We start from the raw sequence: 26194 nt of genomic DNA on the forward strand, positions 1-26194 counted from the left end.
TTTTAACCATTGCTACCTTTGATTTAATACAACAGTTTGTAAATAAAAACAGAGTAGCCTACAGTTATAAAATAATGCTAAAAGGACAACACACTTGTGTATTCAATTCAATCACAACATATTATAAAGACATACAATACTATGCTATAAACCATCAATACTCCTTCCATCTGGCCATCGTTTGCGGGCCGCTGGTGCCACAGCAAACAGGCACAAATATGAATTTGTTCCTGTGTCTATCTGCACACTGAACGCTGCTCTGGGTAGGTCCAGGAGATAACCTATTCTTCTTCTTTTATTGTATTGTTTGATGTATTGTCTGACGAACCTTGAACCTTGAATACTAGGATCAGTAAAAGTATATTTACAGAAAAACTGTGGTGGTTAATTTTTTTGGCAAGCTAGAAGATTTGTTGTAAATTGCAACCATAACAAAAATCGATTTGTCCAAACTGACGAACAAATCTTCAACCATAATAGCATGCCTCTTCGGGCCGATATATACTTCACTTTTAGAGCCCAGTTTAAATCGGTTTGGTTCGGGGGGCAGCACCGAACAGCCGACTTTGTGATTGTACCCGCCCCTCGAACCTCTAAATGACATGACGTCATATTGTAATTTGGACAGAGCTGCCGAACTGATTTAAACTCGGCTCTATAAAGTCGAGAGTGCATCGGCCCTAAATTGTTAGCGGTGAAACCAGCAAAAACTAAATAATAGTAATGATCTTTGCGTCCCCTAAGTTTGACCTTCACAACATCCTGATTCCTGATCATTGATCATCTGACCGGGGGTCATTTCATAGGAGACACGGGGTCAGATGCAAGGTCTTAATTGAAAAAACAAGTCAGACATGTGACGCTACTGCTGGTCGTGTGGGGGTCGTGTCAGGGGTTAGTGGGTCATCATGCAGTCACACCCAGGAGAGCACACTGAAAATAGCATTAGAGCAACAAGCTGTTCACTTTGCGTGAGGATAACCATGTCAAGGAGGATAGTTAGTATTTCGTTGTTGTCGGGTGGAAACCTTGTATGTCCAAGACCGTTCGTTTTGTATTTATCATTTTAAAAATGAACTAAACTAGTGAAAACAGCCGATCTACAAGCACACAACGCCTCGCACCGCGAGAGATCGGCTGTTTTCACTACTTTTGTGCGACAGCCTTGTGTGATGAAGCAGGGCTTTGCATGGTGAAAAAACGTACAAACTTGAAACTTGGAGATACGAGGTTTCTGCCCGACAGTGACGATTTGTTGCTTGTTTGCAATATGGATTTGACACCCCATAAAATCAGATGTATATATAAAATCTTTATTTCAGACAGAAGTACATATCACAAAATGTCACATACAATAACAGAGACATACAGCAAAGGTAAAGATATGTCGATTATGTTGGCTAATTATTATTATCATTTATCTCACCAGTAATCTAGTAATGGATAATCAGGTATAATAACTATGTTGTAGATTTTATGTTTATAGAGGGTATGCGTGTGACATCATCATCATACCCGGAGGTTATGCAGGAACGCCTACTGAGTGGCAAAAAACTACTTTCTGGCCTTGACAGAAAATAGTTCCCATCCATCCAAACAGAAAAGTCCTATCTGATTGCTTTAAAAGACGTTAAACGATGTTAAACTCACTTTGCCACTCACTTTGCCACTCGATTTGCAATTCACTTTATGCATGTGCATACCCTCTATAGCAATCATGTTGTTTGTAATTCTACTATTAATGCGTGCCAACTTTGTTGTTCTTTGCAAATCATGTTTTTATTGTTACATATATATATGGTGTTTTCGTTGTTATATATTGTGTAGAGTTTTTTGTATTGTTTTTACAATTTGTGCGGAATAACTGTCAGCTTGACAGTTTTGAAAGAACACTGTAGAATCATAGTCAATGATTAAGCACAATAGCCCCTAAACAACTCACTTATTAGATCTGATATCTGAGCTTAAACATGTCTTTATTAACACTTTGACCGCCACGGAGGTCATATGACGTTGCGCTTTTACACCCCCCGCGCTGCCACCGGCGTCATATGACGCCGGAATGTCTTTTTTTTAATTAACACAAGATTAGGAGCATATGTATCACTGACGCTTGGATTCAGCCGTCCTGGGCCCTGGAATGACTAAAATCACCATGGTTACCATTGTGTGGCCAATCAGCTTGTGTTACCTTGTGTTACCATGGTGATTTGGTACATGACCGTCCTCCCCAGGCCTGGGATTGCTGGATGGACGGCAACTTTGGCAAGAAGCAGCAGCCATGTTTTTGGGGGGGGGTTTAGTTTAGTGCTTTACTATACTACTGAGGACTACTTCTACAGCCGTTACATGTGATCTGAAAAGTTTTACTGGATCGTCATGGTTCATCGACCAGGCCACCAGGGACCACCGAGCCGCGGCGTCGCAGCGAAAAGAAGCAGCAGCCATGTGTTTGGGGGGGGGGGTTTAGTTTAGTGCTTTACTATACTACTGAGGACTACTTCTACAGCCGTTATGTGATCTGAAAAGTTTTACTGGATCGTCATGGTTCATCGACCAGGCCACCAGGGACCACCGAGCCGCGGCGTCGCAGCGAAAAGAACTGCTATATAAAGTAAGTGGTTGTTGCTAGATTGATTGATTGATACATACAGTGGTGTATTGGCGTGTTTGGGGGGTCGCGACGTCGCTCCGAGAGCAAGCATGAGATGAGAGATGATTATGCTCATCTCGGATCACAACAGGTGGTCCGCGCGCGGACCACCGATCGAGCAGGGCGTTTAGCTCAGCGGCGTCAGTTCAGAAAAAGCTAAGTTATGGCAACTTGACTGGTGTCTTTCACGCGCGCGAGGCTCGCGTGCAAGACACCAGTCATGTTACATACCTTTACAACAGGCACGATTACAGTACATTTTATTATATTCCCCCTGTAGCCAAGGTATGGCAGCTGCCATAGCTTGCCATACCCAATTGACGCCTCTTTAGCTTAGCTTGGTGAGAAAGGAGGACAGATGCTCCATTTAGTGCAAAACAAACACATCCCAGCAAAACAACCACTATAAGTCACTCGCAAACGTCGCAGTCTGACCAATCCAGCGAGATGGATTGGTCAGACCTTGTACCAGTTCACTGGTACAAGGTCTACTAAAAGGAGATCATGAGATCCATGAAAAGACTAGGCTTATTTCCATAGTAAACCATTGCAGTATCTCATATAACATTGAATGACAGACGGATAGAACACAGTACTATGCAGTAGATATAGTCAGGAAAAAAGGGGGAAATAAAAAACAGTATAAAAACATACAGTAGGTAAATACAAAGAAGGGATTGATTGATTGATTGATTGATTGAAGACTTTATTAGAAGTTTGCATAGGAAAAGGTACAGTTTCATGACGGTACAGTTCACTGGTACAAGGTCTACTAAAAGGAGAGCCATGAAAATACTAAGCTCATAGTGCCTTGCTGGGCTATGAGCTTGTAGATCGGCTATTAGGCATCATATGTAAATGGCAGATCTACAAGCTCATAGCGCGGTGCCGGGCTATGAGCTTGTAGATCTGCTATTTTGGAAATATATGTACCTGTGTATATAAAATGTATAGCAAATAATTATATATACCTTATGGTAATTATGTTTTTTTTTTTTCATAATTACTCTTACTTGCAGTTGCCTGGTCTGGATTCTAACATGGTGAAGTTTGTCGCAGTTGGCTTGACTTTGTCAATACAAACATTTCCATATGAATGTACATCAATTTTTATTTAATTTTATGTATTATGACTTTGAATTGCTCAGGGTAGTTTGACCGTTTTAGTTTGAAGTGACTAAAATGATGATTGCAATGGAACACATCTACAACTATACTGAAGTGAAACAGCAATGTAAAGTTTTTTTTTGTTATCTTTATCAGAGTTTTTATCTTTATTTTTGAGATGTCTGATGTCTAACTGAAGGCTTGAATAAAAAATCCCAGGTCAAAACACAGTGGATTCTACTCTGTCTCTCCTTCATCCTGGGAAGATGAAAAAAGAGCCTCTGTCAGTCTCCTGGCTTCTTCCACTTTCCTGCCTTATAACTAGACCACGGTACAACTTTTTTTAACTTTTTTTTTTACATTATTATGGCCTGCACCCTGTTCTTCATTTAGAGGTACTGTGTGTTCTTGTACCATTTACCAATTTGTTTCTAGGGCTTCTGAAAGTTTTTTTCCTTTGACCTCAATTATCTCAGAAAGTAAATTTCTGATGCTCCTTTTTCATCTGTACAGCTTTCGCTCTCCCTCAGGTTTCTCCACAGCAGAACACCACAGCAGGACGAAATTTTTATGGTGAAAGCTAAGGTTCCGACTCTATATTCTCTGAAATTTTTGTCAATTTTCGTACATCCTACCATTTTCAATTTATTCCGTCAAAAATGAATGGCCGTCTATGGTGGCAAGGGTTTTACCCTTAAAACCCTTAACATTGTGGCAGTCAAAGTGTTAATAATTGTTTAGAGAAGATAACAAAGACGGTGTACTTGTTCATTCGGTCTACTTGATATGGAGAACAAAAAAACAGAAGCACTGAATTGCGATGAGAAAGAAAACCCAGAGGATGGATGAATCACAGCAGGCTTAGATTAGTCACAAAATATATTTATTTAACCAGTAACATCCACTTTGCAAAATAGCACAACACCAAGACATACTTACTGGAGGGCCCTAACAATACCTGGAATAAATAATAGATTATTTTAAAAATGTACAATCATCCTTTCAGGAAATACATCATGGTTAAAATGTCATTTATTCTAATTTTGTATGCTAAAGGGCAGGATTTATTTCTTTAATCAATCAGATTATGGTTTCTGCTCTCATTTACAAACTTATCAGCTGGCATGTTGGCATAGTTCTTATAATAATAGCATTATCATATCACATGACAAAAACATCCTAGTCGTTTGACACAATTCATCACTCTTTTTTAAAAGATGGAAACAATCGCTCATCTTGCCATATTCAAGAAAACACAGCAAATGCAGAGCTCTTGTACACAAAACATAATACAAGAATCATGTAAAAATGCTTCTATTTGCATATCATGCTCTCAAACAGAGGACAGAACCCAGTTATCAGAAACAGTATTAACCACTTAAACCAGGGTTTTTCCTAGATTGTGTCTAGCATTTCACTCTAGTCTGCACCAAATCTACAAGTTCACAACAAGTCACATTGAACTTCTATTTTCACTTAAAGTTCACCCCAGAATAAGGCCCTATCTGGCCTTACCCATCTTTAGGCATTTTCAAAACCATTTTTAAATAGATATAAATAGGCAATCTAAAAGCTCACAACGTGTCGACGTAGATTGGCTACTTTCACTATTTTAAAATGTTTTTTTTTTTCATAATAGTATAAAATTACAAAAAAGGTTTAGGCATTAGGGATAACGCGACGCGCAAGATAGGGCCCTATAAGTTCAAGTGGTTAATAAACGCAAACAAGAATACATAGACAGGAGATGACAACTACATATGGGGGGTTTGAACATTACACTGTCAAAGCACAGAAGTTATTAGCTCTAAACCACGATGATATGTGTCCTCATGTCCTTTCAGTGCATGCAGCGATCCATGCGCCATGCGCCATACAGCACGGAAATCCATAAGCAGGTCAACAACTGCCTAGAGGGACAGCCAGCGCGTTGTCTGCACCAGATTGTGTTGCGTGTGTGTTTGTGCGTATTTGCTTTGAGTGTGTGTGTGTGTGTGTATGGCAGAGAGAGGGGGGGATTTTCTAGTTCAATCGAGTGTGATGGAGTCGACTGCAGCGTTTCATTAAGCTGCCGTGATCCTGAGGCAGACAGTCAGTCAGTCAGTCAGAGATTACAGCCGAACGGGCAGAATGTGTGTGTGTGTGTGTGTGTGTGTGTGTGTGTGTGTGTGTGTGTGTGTGTGTGTGTGTGTGTGTGTGTGTGTGTGTGTGTGTGTGTGTGTGTGTGTGTGTGTGTGTGTGTGTGTGTGTGTGTGTGTGTGTGTGTGTGTGTGTGTGTGTGTGTGTGTGTGTGTGTGTGTGTGTGTGTGTGTGTGTCTCTTCACCTTGATTTGATTCCATCTACCCTGCATGTTGTCTCCGTCGGGTGGAAACCTCATATGTCCAAAACGGTTACTTTTCACGATTTCAAATTCAAAAGCAGCAAAATCAGCAGATCTACAAGCTCAAAACGAGCTTGTGGATCTGCTACTTTTGATGCTTTTTGTGCTACATCAACAATGAGGGCCATCACACTTATGATGACGATGATGATGATGATCAAGTAGGGCGTTGATTAACGAAAAAACTCCAAAAGTTTATAGAGCGATAAGAGAATATGGAGATAAGAGGTTTCTGCCCGACTGCAACGATTTGTACGTTCCTATTGCTTGTTGTGGAGTGTTTGTGTTTTATGCTGCCTTCTGGCTCATGTAAGCATCACTTGGGCTAATATTATTTCTGCATTTCAAGCATCAACGTTCTCTTCTGGCTACTGTAGCTGCTTGACAAATATCTCACACAAAAACAAAAATGTACATCATTTCATTCATAAAAAATGGAAAAGGACGGATCTATTCTTTGCAAATGAACCCTTAATAGCCAAATTGTTTTTACCGGTCCTTTCAGAGTTAAACTACCACTCGGGACTTTTGCAGTGCGACTTTTGCCACCTACTTGTTCATGGCGCTCTCTGATACGCTGAGAACCAGGTGCGAAATTCTGGTCAAGGCGCTGTAGAGCTGCCATGGAGTATTTGGAGTCTGGGCAGATTGGGCACCTTGGCTTTGCTGGGTTCATATCACCCTCTGGGGGGGGGTGATAAAAAGAAAAAACAAACAAAACAAAACAAAAAAAAAAAGAAAACACTGGACCCTTCAAGTTTTCCCTTCGCACAGTAAGACAGCCCAGTCTACATTACATTTCAGGGACGGATATAATTGGCAATTAAACTTTCTTCAATGAAACTAAAAAAGTGAATGATGTCGATATGTGTGCTTTGTGCTTCACTGCAGTCTAAATGGGGGGAAGGGGGAGGTCTACGAAAGTAGGGCAGGGGGGGGCGGCGAGGTTTGGCTCATTGGAAGGAGGCGCGAACTTTACGACCCTTGAGGGGTTGCGGGGGGCGGTAGTTGTCCATCATGCAGCAGGCAGGCTCACCATCGCCGGAGAAGAGCAGGCTACGGAATTTGTCCATCTGTAAGAGGAGGAGAGAGAGAGAGAGAGAGAGAGGGACAGAGTCAGAGAGAGGCCACAGAAAGACTTTATTCGAGCTGCCAGTGCCTTTTGCCATGCATCTTTCAGATGAAGACGAGCTGCAGCGATCCCCTGCCCAGCGCAGCACATCGTGTTTCAGCGCTCTTTGGGGTCAGGGACGTGCAGAGAATGGAGGCAGGGCCTTATAAAGGGCCTATCGAAAATAGCCGACCTCCAAGCTCACAACGTCGCGCTCGTGCTGCGACGCGTTGTGAGCTTGGAGGTCGGCTATTTCCGATGCTTGATTTCTACTAGAGATGCGAAGATATACCGGTACGGATCGTAATCGCGATACAAACGTCCGCGATACGAGTGAATCGGTTCATTCAGTGTGTACCGGTACAATAGACGGCCGAAATCGTGATGGATCGTACCGTGAGTGTCTGGATCTGTAAATATCGCGGTTGTATCGGTTCTTCCATTATAGTATTTCATTCTATCCTGTGTTTCCGAGGCGCCATGAATGCACCATCATCAGCCGAGCCGTTCAGCCCCCTCCCCAAAAGCCAGTCTTTAACGCGAGCTGCGACTCGGACAGGCGGACAACATCTGCACTCTGACCAGGGAGACAGACAGTGCAGCGAAATGCGAGTAAATCAACACAGACGAACTAGCAGCCCCACGGGTTAAAAATATGCAAGATTAGTAGTACAGTACTTAGCTTTATAACATCCAAGTCAGCTGTGCTGATTGTTGTCACAGAGTAGCATAGGCTGATCGAGTGATATGTAATCAACAGCCGTTTCTTAGCGAATCTCCGACGGACAATTGATTGAGATCATCTTCTGCGCTATATTAACAGCACACACACAACAACAATGTTGCTGGGTGTTGTAGGACTACTGCTTGCGTTTAAAACAAAGTATTTGTCACTGTTCTACAACTTTCCTGTTGATGCAAGCAACTCTCTCACTTTCTCTGCTGTTCTGCTCTGGGAAAGAAGCCTAATTTATACATCGCAGTACAAGGGTGTCGCACCCTAAAATAGCAGACCTACAAGCTCACAATGCGTCGTGGATGCGACGCGCTGTGAGCTTGTAGGTCTGTTTTAAAACATTTTGGCTATAAAAATGGCATAATCCTGGATTAAATATAATATAATATAAAATAATATAATATAATATAATATAATATAATATAATATAATAATACAAACCAGGGAGGGACTTTATTGTTTTTCAGGTCAAGGACCCCTTATCTCAGACAGAGATCAAGCAGGGACCCTCGCTGTAGGCTAGGCATTATAGCCTACTGTATCACACAAATATTTGGCAGGCCCCCTGTAATAACCCTGGATTGGGGTCCCTGACTCCCAGTTGAACACATATAGGCCTACTAATAATGACATAGGCCTTCTATATGATTAGTTATCAAACAATTCTACAATAGCCAGCAGCTTTGTGTTCTCCCAAAATACTATATGTTGGGTTGTTAGACAGAGCCTATACTACAGTGAAACAATAAATTGCTTTGAATTTAAATTTCATACATAGTCGCTATGTTTTGTAAATTTGGGATTTGGGCTTGAATCGTGAATCGTATCGCATCATATCGGGAACAGGGGTGGATCGTGATGTATCGTATCGGCAGGATTTCAATGTATCGCAATTATATCGTATCGCTGGCAGTGTATCGAGGTGCGTATCGTATCGCCTCAGTGGTCGAGATTCGCATCCCTAATTTCTACACAGAGAGGTCAATTCTTTCAACATACTGCATTCAAGTTCAGGAGAGTTTGCACATGGGTCATATGCATTTCTTTCACCATAGTAAAAACTGCATTCATGGTCTGGAGAGGGCACTTTTTTACAGACGGCTAAAAGGGCAGGGGCTCAAGCCCCCTTTGATGTCTATGTGTGCACGTGCCTGTTTGGGGTCCAGTGTTTTTTTTTTGTTTTTCTTTTGCAGAGCACCCCGTGGGTGCATGCAGCTTCTGTACTAGCGCAGTTCATCACACAACACACAACCTTAGCCTTACATGGACATGACTACACTTATATAGTATATGGAAAGCTAAAATGGACATTTTGTATGTATTTATTGTGGACTAAAAATGAAAACGTGCTTTAGTCGTTGATTATAATTTTTTTATAGGATAGTTTAGTCCTGTTTGTCTTGTTTTATTGCTCACTATCCTTGTGGATGACCTGTATACATTTCACTGCATTTTAGAAAATGCTACCTTTTTCAAATTGCATGTGACGGATAATGATTGATTGATCAATGTCACTTTTTTCAGACCGACCAAATCGATTAGAAGCAGGACTATGTGTAAAACTGACCAACACTATACTGAAGATCAACAAACATGATCCTCCTGGATCCTCCGGCTGTGTCTTTACAGCCCAGTCATTTACAATCCCACTTTGAAACATTTTTAAGCAGCTCAGTGGCCTTGTGGTTCGAACTTATCCCTGAGACTGGGATAAGGTCAGGGAGCGACCCCCGGCCGGGGTCATACCAAGGACTATAAAAATGGGACCCAGTGCCTCCCTGCGAGGCACTCGGCATCGAGGGTTGGATTGGGGGGGGGGGTTAGGTCCCTGTGACATATCATGTCCAGGGTCAAGCTGCCTCATACAGAAATAGGAGCCCTATGGGCCTCACGGCTCGCCAAGGCTTACTACTACTTTGAAATATTACCACAACCATTCCACAAGTCCATGTTTACTATTATTTGTATAACCGTACATCTGTACTGACTTTTGCCGTGGCCTTCGTTGTGTCAGGGTTGACTGTAACTTGGGTGATTTGGGAAGTGAAGCTTAATGTAGTTTGGCATTTTAGTCTCTCTGGGATAGAGTAATGACCAAATGCCTAGAATAGTATTGCATGCTGACCGCCTGTGACTGTCACTCAACACCGAGCCCACACGTCACTGCTGATGGAAAGCTGGAGTCAGGGGCTGGGCTGGCTGTCTGGCACATTTCTCTCCCCACCGTTAATTCACAAGCTTAGTGGCTCTCTAGTTGGTGCTTAACTCAGACGCACATCTGTGTTTATAAGGCTCAAGGATCAAGCAATCAGCTTCAGTAACACAAATTAATCGCGGCTCTTCTTGGGCTTATTTTAACCGATTTAACCTTGGCAGTTCTTATCTTGGACGTGTCATTAGGCAAACCTTAAAAAAAAGAAGAGCGGAAAAAAGAAAAACCTTGATAAAATAGCAGATAGCCTTTAGATCACTCACTGTCGTGTGGAAACCAATGAACGAATGTCCAAAACCGTTTATTACTATTTGAGAAAATAATATAATATAAAAATAAAATAGCCCTGCCAAGCTCATCTATTTTCATCACTTTTGTGCAACATTTGTATTATGAAGTAGGGCATTATTAAAAATGTAAATATAATGATACAAGGTTTCTGCCCTGTAGCGACGATATCAATATGGAGGTCCTTAATATGAACATATCGTCACTGTTGGGCAGAAACCTTGTATCGCCAAGTTTCAAATGTGTAATTTTTTTCGCAAAGAAAAGCACTGCTTCATCATATGGCCATCGCACAAAAGTAGTGAAAACAGCTGATCTACAAGCACACAACGCCTCGCGGTGTGAGGCGTTGTGTGCTTGTAGACCGGCTGTTTTCACTAGTTTAAATCATTTTAAAAATGATAAATACAAAACAAACTGTTTCGGACATACAAGGTTTCCACACGACAACGACGATATTTGAGAAGCAGCGTTAATCATTGAAGTGGTCGTTATGACGCTGTGTGCTGCCATTCTGCTCATCTTCAGAAGAGATCAAGAGGGTGAACTCTGCACAGCTCCAGCTAATAGAGATAACGAGGAAGTGACACGCGCAGCACCTTTACAACATTTGGAACCCGCCCTCACTCTTGTTTCCTGTGACAGGAAAGACAAGGCTGTGATGTACATCTTTTAGTTTCACACGTTTGCGTTATCTGAATTCAAGCATGAACACACTAATGTCTTTCTCACTATCGGAGAGACCTGCAGGGTGCTTCAGGAGAGACCACTAGTCGGGGACCCACAGGCCCAATAGCTCAAGGAATAGGGTTGAACCTGTGATGTCTTGCCGTGAAAAGTGATGACTCATCAAAAGAAAAGCGATGACTCATCACCTTTCACAGTTTTGTGGGGCCATTCTTAGCCCAAGGAATGTTTCTCATGCAAAACACATGCTTGCAATGGATTCAGAATCATGAAAAACCCATAGTTTGACCCCTTGCATGCTACTTAAAGCAGATTTCTTCTTTTTTATATATTTTTCTTTTCCTGTATAGTGGAGTCTATAGGACAGTGAATATACAAATGGCCATAACCTTTTTTCGCGATGTTTCCGGCAGAGCAGGCCTCTCATTCTGTGGACCTTAATGACCAAACTAATAGATAAAACAGATATAAAAAGTAAATGGAATGGTTAAAGGGAACCGTTACAGAATCAAACCGTTACAGGGAAATTGTTATGGAACCCGCAATCGTTAAAATCCTTCAGGATATCCCAACCCTATCATAACTGTTTTTACATAACAGGTCAAAATAGACAACATTTCTACCCTGATGGTGGTGCGCCTTTGGAGAAAATAATATATGAATGAGAATATCTCGATTTCTCCAATAGCGGTGTCACGCCGGGAGAGGTTATCAAGCGTCCGTGCTTAAAATAGCAACAGCATTATTGTTAGCAACATTGGTTTTTCTGTGTCTGAATGGACTTATCAGCTGTGCCCGGTCTGTATGGCAACATGTTTAAAGGTTATGTACACAATCCCTGTGTTTACTCTTGAGACACTGACTGGCTGGCATAAAACACACAGCCGCGCACGGTTAATTTTCACATGACTTAAAGACTCCTGCTGCAAGGGCAGACTTGAGAGAGAAGGTGAGAGAGAGATACTGTAGGGCTGACTGATTGTAAAGATTATTACTGGGATAAGGGCAGAGGCAACGCACTCGGTTTGTAATTATATGGCCATGATGTACAGTATGTGTTTACATTACACATAATGTAGAGCAGGGGTCTTCAACGTTTTCAGGCCAAGGACCCCTTTGTCGAGAGAGAGAGAGATGAAGCAGGGACCCCCACAACCCATAGATTCCATATAGTTTCATCGTTTGACAGCACAATCACCAGTGTATTTTGGGTTCATGTGATTTTGTGTTTCCAGATATTTATAACCACTTGAACCGTCAATACTTGATAAACTTGACCTTTCACTCTATACTTATTCTGCTCTTTTTCCCCAACACCGAAGCTCTTTGCCGAAAATAGCCGATCTACAAGCTCACAACGCCTTGAGCTGCGCTTGTAGATCAGCTATTTTTGTTGTTTTAGTTCTCAGAATATGGACGCTAGGGTTTAAGCAGTTAATATAAAAAAAGGAGAAAAAAGTTTCTATCACGCAAAGGATGTAGTAACTCTGAGGACCCCCTGGGGGTCCCAGGCCCCCTGTTGAAGACCCCTGATGTAGAGCATGGTATACACACTGTATAGGTGTACTGTGTATGTGCGCACTGTGTTTATTTACTCATGTAAGAAAGCGCAAACACAATTAAACGATTTGTTGTGATAATGTTAATGTTAATGCAGGTGGGATTGACTTCCATTCACCTCTGGCCGCCAACGGTTGATTATACAGAACAAAATAACAAGAAGAACAGTGGTGTAAAGTACCAAAGGACATTTACTTAACTACTGTACTTAAGTACAATTTTGAGGTATGTGTACTTTACTCGATTATTTCCAATTTCTTACTTTTACTCCCCTACATCTTGGATCCAAATATTGTACTTTCACTCCAGTACATTTATTTGAAAACTTTAGTTACTAGTTACTTACTAGTAATATTATAAAACATACATGAACCACTTTAGCCCTATTTTATACAATGGCTATTTTTTTCCCCCCGTACTTTTACTTTTGGTACTTTTTACATTTTCATACTTTTACTCAAGTACATTTTGAATTCTGGACTTTTACCTGTAACAGAGTATTTCTATATTGCAGTATTGATACTAAATATGATGAAGAAGCATACTGTTCTGGGTTGGTTATCTCTCTCTCTCTCTCTCTCTCTCTCTCTCTCTCTCTCTCTCTCTCTCTCTCTCTCTCTCGTATAGTGTTTCATTCGGCTACAAGGGGTATCTCATGTGTCAGCCGTGCTGCTAATCTCAACAATCAACTCCTTGATTTCAACAGCAATGAAGGAGAGATGAAGTCATGCATTCCCAGACCCTTGGAGTGTGTCCAAAAAAGTCAAACCAAACCCAGCTCTATACCGACTACAGCGTGAATGGAGCCACGACGACGATGTGGCCACACCAGACCTACCTGCTCAGTGCTGACGCTGATTGGCTCCTTGCAGACGATCCAGGTGACGCTCTCCAGCAGAGGGGGCGTGGTCAGAGAGCCGTCGTACGTCCAGTAGTCTAGCGAGCCTGGCAGCAGAGTGGTGGGGTCGAACTTGGGGAAGGACGTCTGTTTGCCCTGGGAACAGGCAACGATCAAGTGGGGTTAAAAAACAATGACAACAACCATCGAGAAGGAAAATATTAGAAAAGTCCTGACATTGGGATCCGTCTATTCTAGGCATGTAACGATATATCCTACATTTTAATCGATTTGAACTGATGACAATTTGAATCGAAAAGAGAAGAAAATACAGGATCTTTGTAAGAGAATTGATTAAAAAATAGTTTTCAGTCATTTGCTACTGTATTGAAAAGCCTCTATTTGTGTAAGAGAAATAATATAAAAAAAAAGGTAATTTGTCTGGAAAAAATGTTGTGTTTGAAAAATGGGCCGAATAGGGTGAAAGCCAAGGGTGTTCTGCCCTACGGAATTCGAATTTCCTGAATTACAACAGTCGTAGTCCGAAGTTATCGGTGTGGGCATGAACATGGGCAACATGAGTGTGTGACACGGTTTATATGAGATGAGTCACTTCATGGATCAATTTAATGACATTTGCAGTAAAAGTTAAACTTGTGACAATCCATTTCATGAAGATAAAGATATGAATCAAGACAAGATCTCCTTGTTACAACCAGGATAGGGGTGTAGTCACCTTTTGGGGTTTTGGTTCCTGCACTGTTAACACATACAGCTGTAACCAAAGTGTTAAAATGTATAGACTTACCTTGGCCTTTATGGCATCAAAAGAATCAAGCAGCTTCTGAAGTGCGGAATTCGCAGCACCAATCTGGAGGGGAAACAATTGTTTGATTTATTAAGTATTTTCTTTTGGCAAGCTAGAATACTTTTCTAGGTCCAGTAAAGCACTATGATACCGACTGTACCAGTAGAATCAGTGTTGGGTTCTACCGTGTTACGTTATATACAGTATATGTATTATACTGTTCCGGAAAAATCGTACAAAAATCGTATACACCAGATCTGAGGTAGCCTATCTGATACGCAGGAGGAGGCCAGGGGTTGAGGGCATGTGGACTTCAAATAACCTTTTTTATTTTATTCATTATTATATATTTTCATTTTAAAATACAGGACATACAGGGATACTGTTCATAAAACAACAAATCGAAGAACAGAACACAACATACAACAAAATACAAGACAAAACAAACCCTAACATGTACCCATCCACCCACCCACCTGCCAGCCCTGGGGGGAGAAATTTAAAATGTAAAAATTATATAATATGGGGGAAAAAATAATATGTAAATAGCCTTTTTCATGTGATAATGTGGCGTCCGAGTTGAAGGCTTACGTGTGGCTACTGAGGTGATAATGACCGCTGGCCATGGGAGTTTTTGAAGTAGGCCTAGTTCACACATGCAGTATGTTAGAAACGGTTATTTCATTTGGTGACCACGTGGTTATTTCATTCGGTGACCACACTACTGTGCATGTGTGTTAGAGATTGTCTATTTGCGGTGCTTGATACTGCACTGAACTACCGGTAAGTATAATCAAACCTTTACTGGAGATATCGTGTATACGGCATGGATTTCTACACAGAGAGGGCAATTCTTTCAACATAAGATGCTGTATTCAAGTTCAGGAGAGTTTGGACAAGGCAATTCTCTTGAATGCTGCATGGCTTCTGGTATGGCATGGAATGAAAAGGGGGGCATTTTACATTTCTTTCACCATAGTAAGAACAGCATTCGTGGTTTGGAGAGGGCAGCTTTTACACTGTTAAAAGGGCAGTGGCTCAAGCCGCCTTTGATGTCTGTGTGTGCCTGCGTGTGGGAGGGAATAATTACGGAAAATAACTGGAACACACCACTGAGTATAATGATTTAAAACATCACTGCTGACCTTCAGGAAGACTCCCACAACAGCGAGCCCGTCAGGCTTGCTAGCAGCATCACCAAAGCTGGGGTATTTGGTGTTCCAGTGCACCAGATGGAGCTGAGGGAGAGAGAGAGAGAGAGAGAGAGAGAGAGAGAGAGAGACAAAGGCCATTCGTAAATAGATTATTCAGAGATTTGCTCCTTTTTTTGGAAACCCTGGGAATCCTTTCAGTTCTGTCTGGGCTGCGGCAGGGCCTTTTGTATTGTTGTTCAGCGTGAATCTGGGTGAGTTTTATACGCCTGGGGACCTTCATTCAGTGGTCAAACGATGGAATGAAAGGTTTAGCTACTATTCAACAAAAAGAACTTTGGAAAGATTGTCCAGTAGATAAGAAAGGAAAAGAAAAAATGTTCTTGATAGTCAAACAAAAGATGAATTGAGCAAGCACTCTGGTTTCATTTAGCCTACTACTTGCACAAAAGTTTAAAACTGTCACTTTTCAGGATTCAAAAATAGCTAAAGTAGCAGATCTACAAGCTTGAAACGCTTGGGGATCGGCTACTTTTAACGCTTTTGTGTGACACTGTTGCATGATCAAGTAGTTTAGTTTAGTTTATTTGATCATCACAGCATAAATAAAACATACAACACAATCATATATGTAAAAAAAAAAAATCATTGGTTACACTGTTAGGATGACCAAAAGGACTAGGCTGAAGCTTAGAGCTTGTAGAAGCCTATCCTATGCACATATCCATGGTTTCAAAGGATTCAAGCAGCAAGATATAACAAAGAAAAAAGCACAAAGAGAAAAAAAGAAAACTAAAACAAAGAAGAAATGACAACAAGCTTACCTGATCTTGCATGATCAAGTAGGGTGTTCATTAAAACAATATATATCTTTACATTTTTTTTTTTTATTTCCATTTCTGCTAACCAGCAAGCTATATATGCTTATGAGATTTTGATTTCGAAAAGGAAGCAGGGAGGAGGAGGCGTTACATCCGCTTTATTGCTTGATGCATTTTCAGAGCTTCCGTTTGCTTCACACTGTATGACCGGAAGCATTTGAGCATTATTGGAGGCAACGGTATGGCCGTGCGAGACTAGCTAGACAGCAACGACATGTGAGCTGTGTGCATGGCTCCACTGGTCGTTCCAAAGGCATAATTTCAGAAAGAAATAGCAAAAAAAGAAGTTTCCACGTAAGCTCCATTTCTCAAATAGCAAAAATAGTGGATCTACAAGCTCTCAACACGTCGCCAAGTGACGAGTTGAGAGCTTGTAGATCAACTATTTTTGGTATTTGTTTGGTAGCGAAAAGAGAAAATGTTTGAAAATGTTTTGTTCATAACGACATTCCCAAAATAGGGATGCCACATTGAAAGTGGTTAATTAATATAGTCACTGTCGGGCAGAAACCTCGTATCTCCAAGTTTCAAGTTTGTACGTTTTTTTCACCAAGTAAAGCCCTGCTTCATCATACAAGGCTGTCGCACAAAAGTAGTGAAAACAGCCGATCTACAAGCACACAACGCCTCGCACCGCGAGGCGTTGTGTACTTGTAGATCTGCTATTTTCACTAGTTTAGTTCATTTTTAAAACGATAAATACAAAACGAAAGGTCTTGGACATACAAGGTTTCCACCCGACAACAACGCTATGCATCAACTAATTGAAGTTAAACGTGACCACTAGGGGGTGGCAATTGCCATCCCCTGATGCCCCAAAATGACGCCCCTGGGTCCTTCCCTACCTCGGCGGGATACATGGCCCCAGCCACCGTGTGCTCGGAGCCCTTGAGGTCAGACGCACCCCAGTGGAAGTGGAACTGCTTCAGCCTGTAGGTCCCCGAGATGGGTCCGTTTGTCAGCGCTGGAACACACACAGACAGACAGACAGACGGACAGACGGACGGACGGACAAGCACATTGCCATGTCAAAACCAGTGTTGGAAGAAGTACTCTGATATTTTACTTCAGTAAAAGTGGCAATACCACAATATAAAAATAACCCGTTACAAGTAAAAGGCCTGCATTCAATAGCCTATGTATTAAATGGGGTAAAGTGGTTAATGTTTGTTTTATAATAAATTGGAGTTGCTTATTCTCTGTATGGGGGGAAATTAGCATTCTTGCTAAATCCGGCGTATTTACACTACATGTTGTATCATGTAATGTTCATTTCACTAGGAGAGACCAAGCATCAGACAAAATATAGGTTTAAGGTTGTTTATTATAAGACCGAGAGCCTGGTCGTTTATGGGCGCATCGCATGCGTGGCATGAGATGTGCGGCATGAACGGCCAAGAATGCAGAGTGCTAATGGTCATCTAAGGTCAGCACTACACGCAAGCGTGCAGTGTGCAGCTTAGATGGTCATGGGCACGAACAACATTTAGGTTTTGGTGTATGGTCGTTTATGGACGCATCGCATGCGCGGCATGAGATGTGTGGCATGAACGGCCAAGAATGCAGAGTGCTAATGTACATCTAAGGTCAGCACTACACGCAAGCGTGCAGTGTGCGGCTTAGATGGCCAAGGGCACAAACAACATTTAGCTTTTGGAGTATGGTCGTTTATGGGCGCATCGCATGCATGGCATGGGACATGCAGCATAAATGGCCAAGATGCTGAGTGCGAAATAGTCATCTAAGGACATCACAACACGTAAGCGTGCTGTGTGCGGCTTAGATGGCTAGGACGCCCCGAACAGCATGGGGGAGATGGCACGGGCATCGGGGCATGAATGCCGTAGGTGCCGGCTTGGTCATCGGGGCATGGATGACATGGGGGCGCCAGCATGGTCATCTAAAGTCACGCACCATGCGAGCATGGTGTGTGCAGCTTGGATGGCCAAGGACGTGAAATGACACTCTGAGTGCGTGGTCATCTAAGGTCAGCACCACACGCAAGCGCGTAGTGTGCAGCTTAGATCGCCATGGGCACGAGAATGACATTTGGGGTGCTGGCATGATCATCGAAGGTCATCACCACACGCAAGCCTGTAGTGTGCAGCTTCGATGGTCAGGAGCATGGACGGAGGATGGCAGGCATGAGGGGGGAGGTTCCGGGGGGTCGCAGACCCAGGTACTTTGGCTTAGGGGTCAAGAGCACGCGTCCGTGCTGAGGTATGTAGAGAGACCCCACTTGGAACCTGTAGAGAGGATAGAGGTAGAAATGAAAGAAGAGGGAGGGAGGGTGGGTTACTGGAAACTATGCACGCTGCCATTTTTTCAAGTTGGGTTTTTATACCACCGTGATTGGTGGAGGAGGAGTTGTCGGCTTGATAGGAGACGGGTGAGTGGTTGGCACAGGGTGGCATGGGTGGAGTTACCAGTGGCTGGTTAGAAGTAGTTGATTGTCCTCTGCTTGGCCACACCTCCTCCCGAACTTAAGTTGTTCCAACTCCATTAATATGGGCTGGCCCTGTCTAAATAAAGATCTTTTTTTTAAAGAACAACTTTGTTTTTTTACAACAAGGTTTCATACTTTAGATTGTAATTAAAGAATATAAAAGATGAGATTTTAAATGTTTTCATTTACTCCTTTCTATCGTTTTAGAGATTTTAATTATTTAGATTTCAGTGGCTGAGGGAATGCGTACATTGGCTAAATATGTCTTTTTACACAGAATAAGCCCATTCCCAAGATGCACTGCAATCTTTCATGGACAGATGTGAAAGGGGTTACTGTAAATAGCAATAAAGAAATTGCAGGCTTATTGTGTTTAAAAAGACATATTTAGCCACTTGTACACATGCCCCCATGTGTACGCATGGGGGCACGTTAAGCGTGCTAAAACGATAGAATGAAGTAAATGAAAACATTTTAACACTCATTTTTTCTTTTCTCTAATTACAGTCTAAAATATGAACCCTTGTAAAAAAACAACAACAAAGTTGTCCTTTAAACGCATAACTTGCCCTGTGTGAATTTGAGATCAAGCAGTGATAGCCTACTTCAAGGACAACCTCTTAGACAGACGAAAGGTGAAATGTTGCAATATTACGAACACAGTATTTGGTTTATAGTTCAAGAACATCTAAACGAAAAGGAAGCAGCTACTGCAGGTCCGTGGGAACTACAGTATGTTGATGCAATTTCTTCTTTCAGGACATAAAAAGACAGGACATAAAAAGATTCTCTCTGACTGATGCAACATTTGCCTTTGTAGTTACAGTAGCAGGCTACACATGACACACAAACACACATAGTGCAGGCCCACACAAACAAGCAGACACACACGCATACACGCACGCACGCACGCACGCACGCACACAAGCACGCACGCACGCACACACACACACACACACACACACACACACACACACACACACACACACACACACACACACACACACACACGACACCACAGGGGCGGGCAGGCAAACTTCCTATTTGTTGGATGTGGTCTGAGAGTTCCTGAGAAGCGATCAGATTTATCCCAGGATGATGATACTGAGGTATTTTAAGATCTACCCCACTCTTCACTGACATTTTGTATTCATTTATTATTTTACAAACATGAGGCTGATATTTATAGGTCTATCTCTATGTGGGTGCTGATTCCTCTGATGTCAGGCAAACTACAGCTGTTTCTTTATGTGGGATGGTAGTTTTTGTCCACAATGTCACAAAACAAGTATACACGATTTGAACATGCATGGTACATCATTATCAGAGCTAATTGACCCTTCAACTTCTTGTTTATGCCCCAAAATGATTGGATATACAGGTTTTGTGGCAGTTTGTGGCTTTAGTAGAAATATTAGGCAAATCTAGATAATTTTATATCAAGGTGCCCACTTTTCCTTGCCCAGCTGAATTACATAAAGCTTGAACAGTGTGCAATACAATGAAACACAGACTGTCTACTTTCCACTCACGTGCACGTGCATGACACACACACACACACACACACACACACACACACACACACACACACACACACACACACACACACACACACACACAAGCACACGCACGCACGCACGCACGCACGCACGCACGCACACACACACACACACACACACACACACATGACTATGACTAGTATGCTTAGTCCCTAGGCTATATCGTCTCTGCCGGGTGGAAACCCCATATGTCCAAAACTGATTCAAATTCAAAAGACAGCAAAGGTAGCAGATCTACAAGCTCAAAACGAGTCACTTCATGCCGTGTTTCGAGCTTGTAGTTCTGCTACTTTTGATGCTTTTGTGTGACACTGTAGTATGTGATCAAGTAGGGCGTTAATTGCGAGAAAAAAAACCCCAAAAGTTTAAATATGGAGATAAGAGGTTTCTGTCTGACAGCAACGATTATGTTAAAGGCAATTTAATGGTTTGAAATAAGCATACTAAGGTTATACCACTTAAGTCATCGTTGAACAGTTTATCTGTTCTTAGTGCAGGTCAGTGCTTTTAATCCACACTGATGCAATTATTTTTCTCTTTGTTTCTACCACACAAGCACCACCGATTCACAATGCAATTTCTTAAATATTTTTGCAACACTGATTACGTCACAGCATTCAAACTAACAGTGGTGTAAAGTACAATTTTGAGGTATTTGTACTTTACTTGAGTATTTCCCATTTCCAATACGTTTACTTCTACTACACTACATCTCGGATCCAAATTTTGCACTTTTACTCCACTACAATTATTTGAAAACTTTAGTTACTAGTTACTTTGCACATATAAATGATTATATTATAAAACAAAATACATTAATCCACTTTAGCCCTATTTTATACATAAAAATGTAAAATAGCCGACGCGTTGTGAGCTTGTAGATATGCTATTTTCAAACATTTTAATACTTTTACTTTTGGTACTTTAAGTATATTTAGATGCCAATGCTTTCGTACTTTTACTCAAGTACATTTTGAATTCTGGACTTTTACTATATTTCTATATTGCAGTATTGATACTTTTATTTAAGTAGAACATGTCAGTACTTTTTCCACCACTGCAAACTAAGACCTCTTATAAACGAGAGCAGTTCAAGGACATGCAAAAAATAATCTCCAGTTACAACAGGCTGACACAATAGCCCGAATGTTTAGCGGAAAAGAATGAAACTTATCCTGCTATCCTCGTTTCTTTCATTCACCAAAAAAAGGCTGAAGCAATCTGTCACCTTTGCCTGACTTTGTGAATTGCGACTGGTGTGCATGCATGGGGTTTCATTGCCTCATCTAATGCATTATAGATAGCTTTATCCGTTTATATGTTGGCTATGCAAAAATAGCAGATCTACGAGCTCACAGCGTGGCACAAAGTGACCGGCTGTGAGCTTGTACATCTGCTATTTTTGAAGAATATCACAAATTATATTTTGATTATTCTTTTTTTTAACACAAAGCTTCTCTTCTGGGGGTCCCTGGCACAAAACACTTTTGAGAATCACTAAGCTCAACCAACAATGAAACAACATCACAAAGCTTGGCCAATGCCAAGCTCTGCGGGACGGACAAACAAAGCCAGACGTAGGAGCGTTCAGCGCCACTCAAAAAAAGAGGGGACCTTATAATTTCAACTGCACATCATTATAGTGAGAAAAACTGCAGGCTCGTTTTATTTGGTTACTAAACACATTCCAGTTGCACTTGAACCATGTAATGGTTAACTAAGTCTGGAGAACCGGTCCCATTTGTGCAAAGAGAACCCTCTGTTTGTGCTCACTGACCTCACTGGGAATATGAAAAAGGCCTGTCCGTGGGAAAAGCTTCACACAGGGTTTCATTACCAATTCATTCACTATTGTCTACATGCATGGGCTTTTTCACTGGATCTCCCTTGACCAATTCCCAAGTCTCTGCACCAGGGACGTGCAGAGAATGTTAGAGAGGCAGCCAGGGGCTGACATTTCTAAAAAGGCCTTTTGGTGAAGATATCGAAAATAGCAGACCTCCAAGCTCACAACGCGCCGCAGCGCGCCGCAGTGCGCCGACCTGAGCTTGGAGGTCGGCTATTTTCGGTGCTTGATACCACACTGAACTAAACATAATCAAGTCAATACTGCCGATGTGGCATAACGCCATGGATTTCTACACAAATAAGTTCAGGAGAGTTTGGACAGGGCAATTCTCTTGAATGCTCAGGTATGGCATTAATCGGGGGATATCTTAAAAAGTCCTGGAATAAATTCCTTACCAAAATATTTCTTCACCAATGTGTTTGTAAAGGTGTCTAGTAACATATCTAACAAAGACTGAAATTCAGTTTCCCTAGGAACATCTTTGACAGCTAGGGTAATTCTGGGTCTCATTCACTCACTATACACTATACTTTAAGGGAAAAAAATCACTCCCAAAAAATATGCTTTAAGTGGGATGTGAGGGGTCTAACTAGGTGTTTTTAATCATTCTGAATCCATTGCAAGCATTTGTTTTGCACAAAAAAACATTAATTGGGTTAAAAACAGCCCATAAAATGATGGTTTAGTGATGAGTCATCACTTTTCACAGTGGTATGGGGGTCCATTTCTAGCCCAAGGAATGTTTTTGGTGCAAAACAAATGCTTGCAATGGATTCGGAATAATTAAAAACACCTAGTTAGACACCTCACATCCCACTTAAAGCATATTTTTTGGGAGTGATTTTTTCCCCTATAGTATAGTGTATAGTGAGTGAATGAGACCCAGAATTACCCTAGCTGTCAAAGATTTTCCTAGGGAAACTGAATTTCAGTCTTTGTGAGATGTGTTAGACACCTTTACAAACACATTGGTGAAGATTTTTTTTGGTAAGGAATTTATTCCAGGATTTGACACTATTTCTAAAGATATCCCCCGATTACATGGAAAGAGGGCATTTGCATTTCTTTCACCATAGTAAAAACTGCATTCATGGTCTGGAGAGCACTTTTTACAGACAGATAAAAGGGCAGGGGCTCAAGCCCCCTTTGATGTCTATGTGTGCACGTGCCTTCTCTGCACCAGTTGCCTATTTTCTTTTGTTAAATATTCCCCTATATAACAGTGTGTGTGTGGGGGGGGGGGGGGGGGGGGGGGCGCTATAGGCCTGCCTGCATGCTGGGTCACTTAACCTCTCTCATGCATTGATATTAATAAATATTAATTTCCACCACTAACTTGAGCTGTCGTTGTCGTCGAGGAAGGTCACTTGGAAGGAATGTCCGTTGTTGAGAATGTCCAGGGACGTGGAAGGGTCGTACTTCAAGCACAACGGCTGCAGGGCACCGTCATACGCGCACTGAGCAGGTATGATGTCAATGGGAGACTGGCGGGGGCCATCGGCGATGGGGAAGTTAGCAGCCCATTTATCTGGTCCTATAATAAAATTACATAAAAAAAACGTGTTTGAAGACATGACAAACTGCCATATTCAAATCCATAAACCCAAAAAGAAACAAGAAATTACACAGTCCTTTTATGATATGTATTATGGTATATGATAGTATATATTCTTATAATATCTCATATTTCTGATCATCGGCTGTCTATCTATTGACCAGCTTTGCAAGTCGGTAAAAAAAAACATAGCCTACAGAATGAATGAAAGCAGCATGCTTATTAGGCTATAAATGAGATGAGGTGATTAAAATGCCAAAAGTAGCCCATTTATGGATCCTAAAATGACAAATAGGCCTAAATTAGTTTGAAGACATATTCAAATGCATTAACCCAAAAAATAAAGAAATATAGCAATAATCCATGGATTAAAGATGAGGTGATTGAAGAGGTGATTAAAATGCCAAAAGTAGCCCATTTATGGATCCTAAAATGACAAATAAATGTGTTTGAAGACATATTCAAATGCATTAACCCAAAAAAAGAAAGAAAATATAGCAATAATCCATGGATTAAATGGAGATGAGGTGATTGAAACATGCAAAAAAAATCTGCAAAGATGCATGGATGATGATTGAATGAATGAATGAAAGAAAGAAAATTGCCCGCAATTTTCTTTCATTCATTCAATCATTCGAGGCGAGGGTGAAATGCATGGACTGTGTGCAGTCCGCAGGTATGTACAGTATGTGTATGTATCATTAACAGGTCCTGGTTAACTGTGTGGGTACATGGTGTTGTTAAAGTGCCTCTCCTCACCGTTGCTCGCTGCGTATCCCCATGCGTGAGACATTATTGTAATAGGCGCGGGTGTCTAGAGAGAGAGAGAGAGAGAGAGAGAGAGAGAGAGCTGTAATCCCTTGATAAGTGCGTCCGTTCACCCGACAGTGCAGACCAGCCAGTGTCCTTCCAGTGACAGCTGACAGCCTTATATACGCTCTGCTGCTATTCGGACGATATGTGTGTGTGTGTGTGTGTGTGTGTGTGTGTGTGTGTGTGTGTGTGTGTGTGTGTGTGTGTGTGTGTGTGTGTGTGTGTGTGTGTGTGTGTGTGATCGGCACCACATGCATGCTGGACGTAACGCGCAACACGAGCGAGGAGGAGTTTTTGGTGTTGCGCGCAGTATTACGGCGATATCGATGAGGAGGATCCCCCCTCCCCCTGCCTATCTCGCTCGTGCACGCGTGCACTCTCTATCTCTGTCTCTCTCACACACACACCACACACAGTCACACACGCGCACCCTCACTAGGCTCTCACACACACGCGCGCGCACCATCGCTCTATAGGCTCTCTCTCTCTATGTCTCCCCCCCCCCCCTCTCTCTCAGAATGGTGGCAATGAGCTGGTGCAGCAGAGCGTTTTTTCTTCTCGCCTGTTGGCAGCATTTAAAAGTAAGAAGTAACGGTATTGCACAGTAGCCTATATGCGATGATGCGTTGAGTTTGATTTGATGGCAGATAATTAAATAGGCTGCTTGCGGCCGGATTGCTTATAGCCCGGTGGTTTTCGGAGGTCCCCAGCAAAATTCGTTAATAGCATAATTTTTCCCCTTCTTTTTGTAGGCCTATTCCCAGTTTGCACCCTATAATGGAATATGAAATATTTGAATTGATAGGCCTATTGACATATTTTCATGTATGAGAACCAATGGTTAGCCAGCAGTTTACTCGTTGGATTAGTAATCATACTTGGATTTACTTGGTTAGGAGCTATATATAGGTTGGTTCATGACCATCAGTGGCATTAGGATTACATGGAATTAGCTGCTTCACACAGCCATATCCCATGACCTTTAATCAGCAGCATCAAACATTAATCGTGCTGTTTTGCTTAGTGTGATCCACTTAAGGACATGCTTGGGAAGCCTGTGAAGAGTATTGGACACTCTGTCCTATAGACCATACATTATGCATGCTGGTGTGTTCACCATGTTTTATGTCAAAGTCAAAGTATCAATAACACAATGTGGAGATACTATCTCGACAACATGGCATCAAAATGTACTTAAAGTTAAAGTCTCAAAAGTAAGAAAGTAGGCCTACTCATTATGCATGAAACATCCCATTTCACAAGTTTTCAAATGTAATTGTTTTTTAAAGATCTTTAGAAAATAGCAGATCTACAAGCTCACAATGCATCACATAGGAAGCTGTGACCATAGGCTATATATCGGCTATTTTCAAGCCTATAAGTAGTCCTATAGGTTCAATTGGTTCTTATGCTTTGTGATAATAATCCAAATCTACAAAGTAACTAGTATAGCTATTGATAAAGATAATTTTATAATGTGCTTTTGTTTTAAACATAATGTATTTTGCTTATATTAATAAGCATGTGCTGTGTCATTAAAGATAGACTGTGACCCAGTG

At 41.7% G+C, this 26194-nt stretch overlaps 1 protein-coding gene across 1 annotated transcript; it reads right to left on the reverse strand.

Moving 5' to 3' along the window:
• Positions 1-4657: 4657 nt before the first annotated feature.
• LOC308306835 (carbonic anhydrase 1-like) lies at positions 4658-24716 on the reverse strand. Its single transcript, XM_080751885.1, has 7 exons — positions 24582-24716; positions 23604-23801; positions 17259-17377; positions 15527-15619; positions 14382-14444; positions 13574-13729; positions 4658-7214 (listed from the first exon to the last, which is right to left on the reverse strand). The coding sequence occupies exons 1-7, from the start codon at positions 24613-24615 to the stop codon at positions 7095-7097; spliced, it is 783 nt and encodes a 260-aa protein (XP_080608011.1). The 5' UTR covers positions 24616-24716; the 3' UTR covers positions 4658-7094.
• Positions 24717-26194: the final 1478 nt, after the last annotated feature.

The sequence above is a fragment of the Nannobrachium achirus genome (genome assembly GCF_963921795.1).
Source record: "Nannobrachium achirus genome assembly, chromosome: 21".
In the NCBI taxonomy this organism is placed as follows: domain Eukaryota; kingdom Metazoa; phylum Chordata; class Actinopteri; order Myctophiformes; family Myctophidae; genus Nannobrachium; species Nannobrachium achirus.

Coding starts and splice junctions, on each gene's coding strand:
- LOC308306835 (XM_080751885.1), bottom strand. CDS start 24,615: ATGTCTCACGCATGGGGATACGCAGCGAGCAACG. Junction 13,730..14,381: donor TTGATGCCATAAAGGCCAAG/GTAAGTCTATAC, acceptor GCCTGTTCCCAG/GGCAAACAGACGTCCTTCCC. Junction 7,215..13,573: donor TCAGCGTCAGCACTGAGCAG/GTAGGTCTGGTG, acceptor CTCCTCTTACAG/ATGGACAAATTCCGTAGCCT.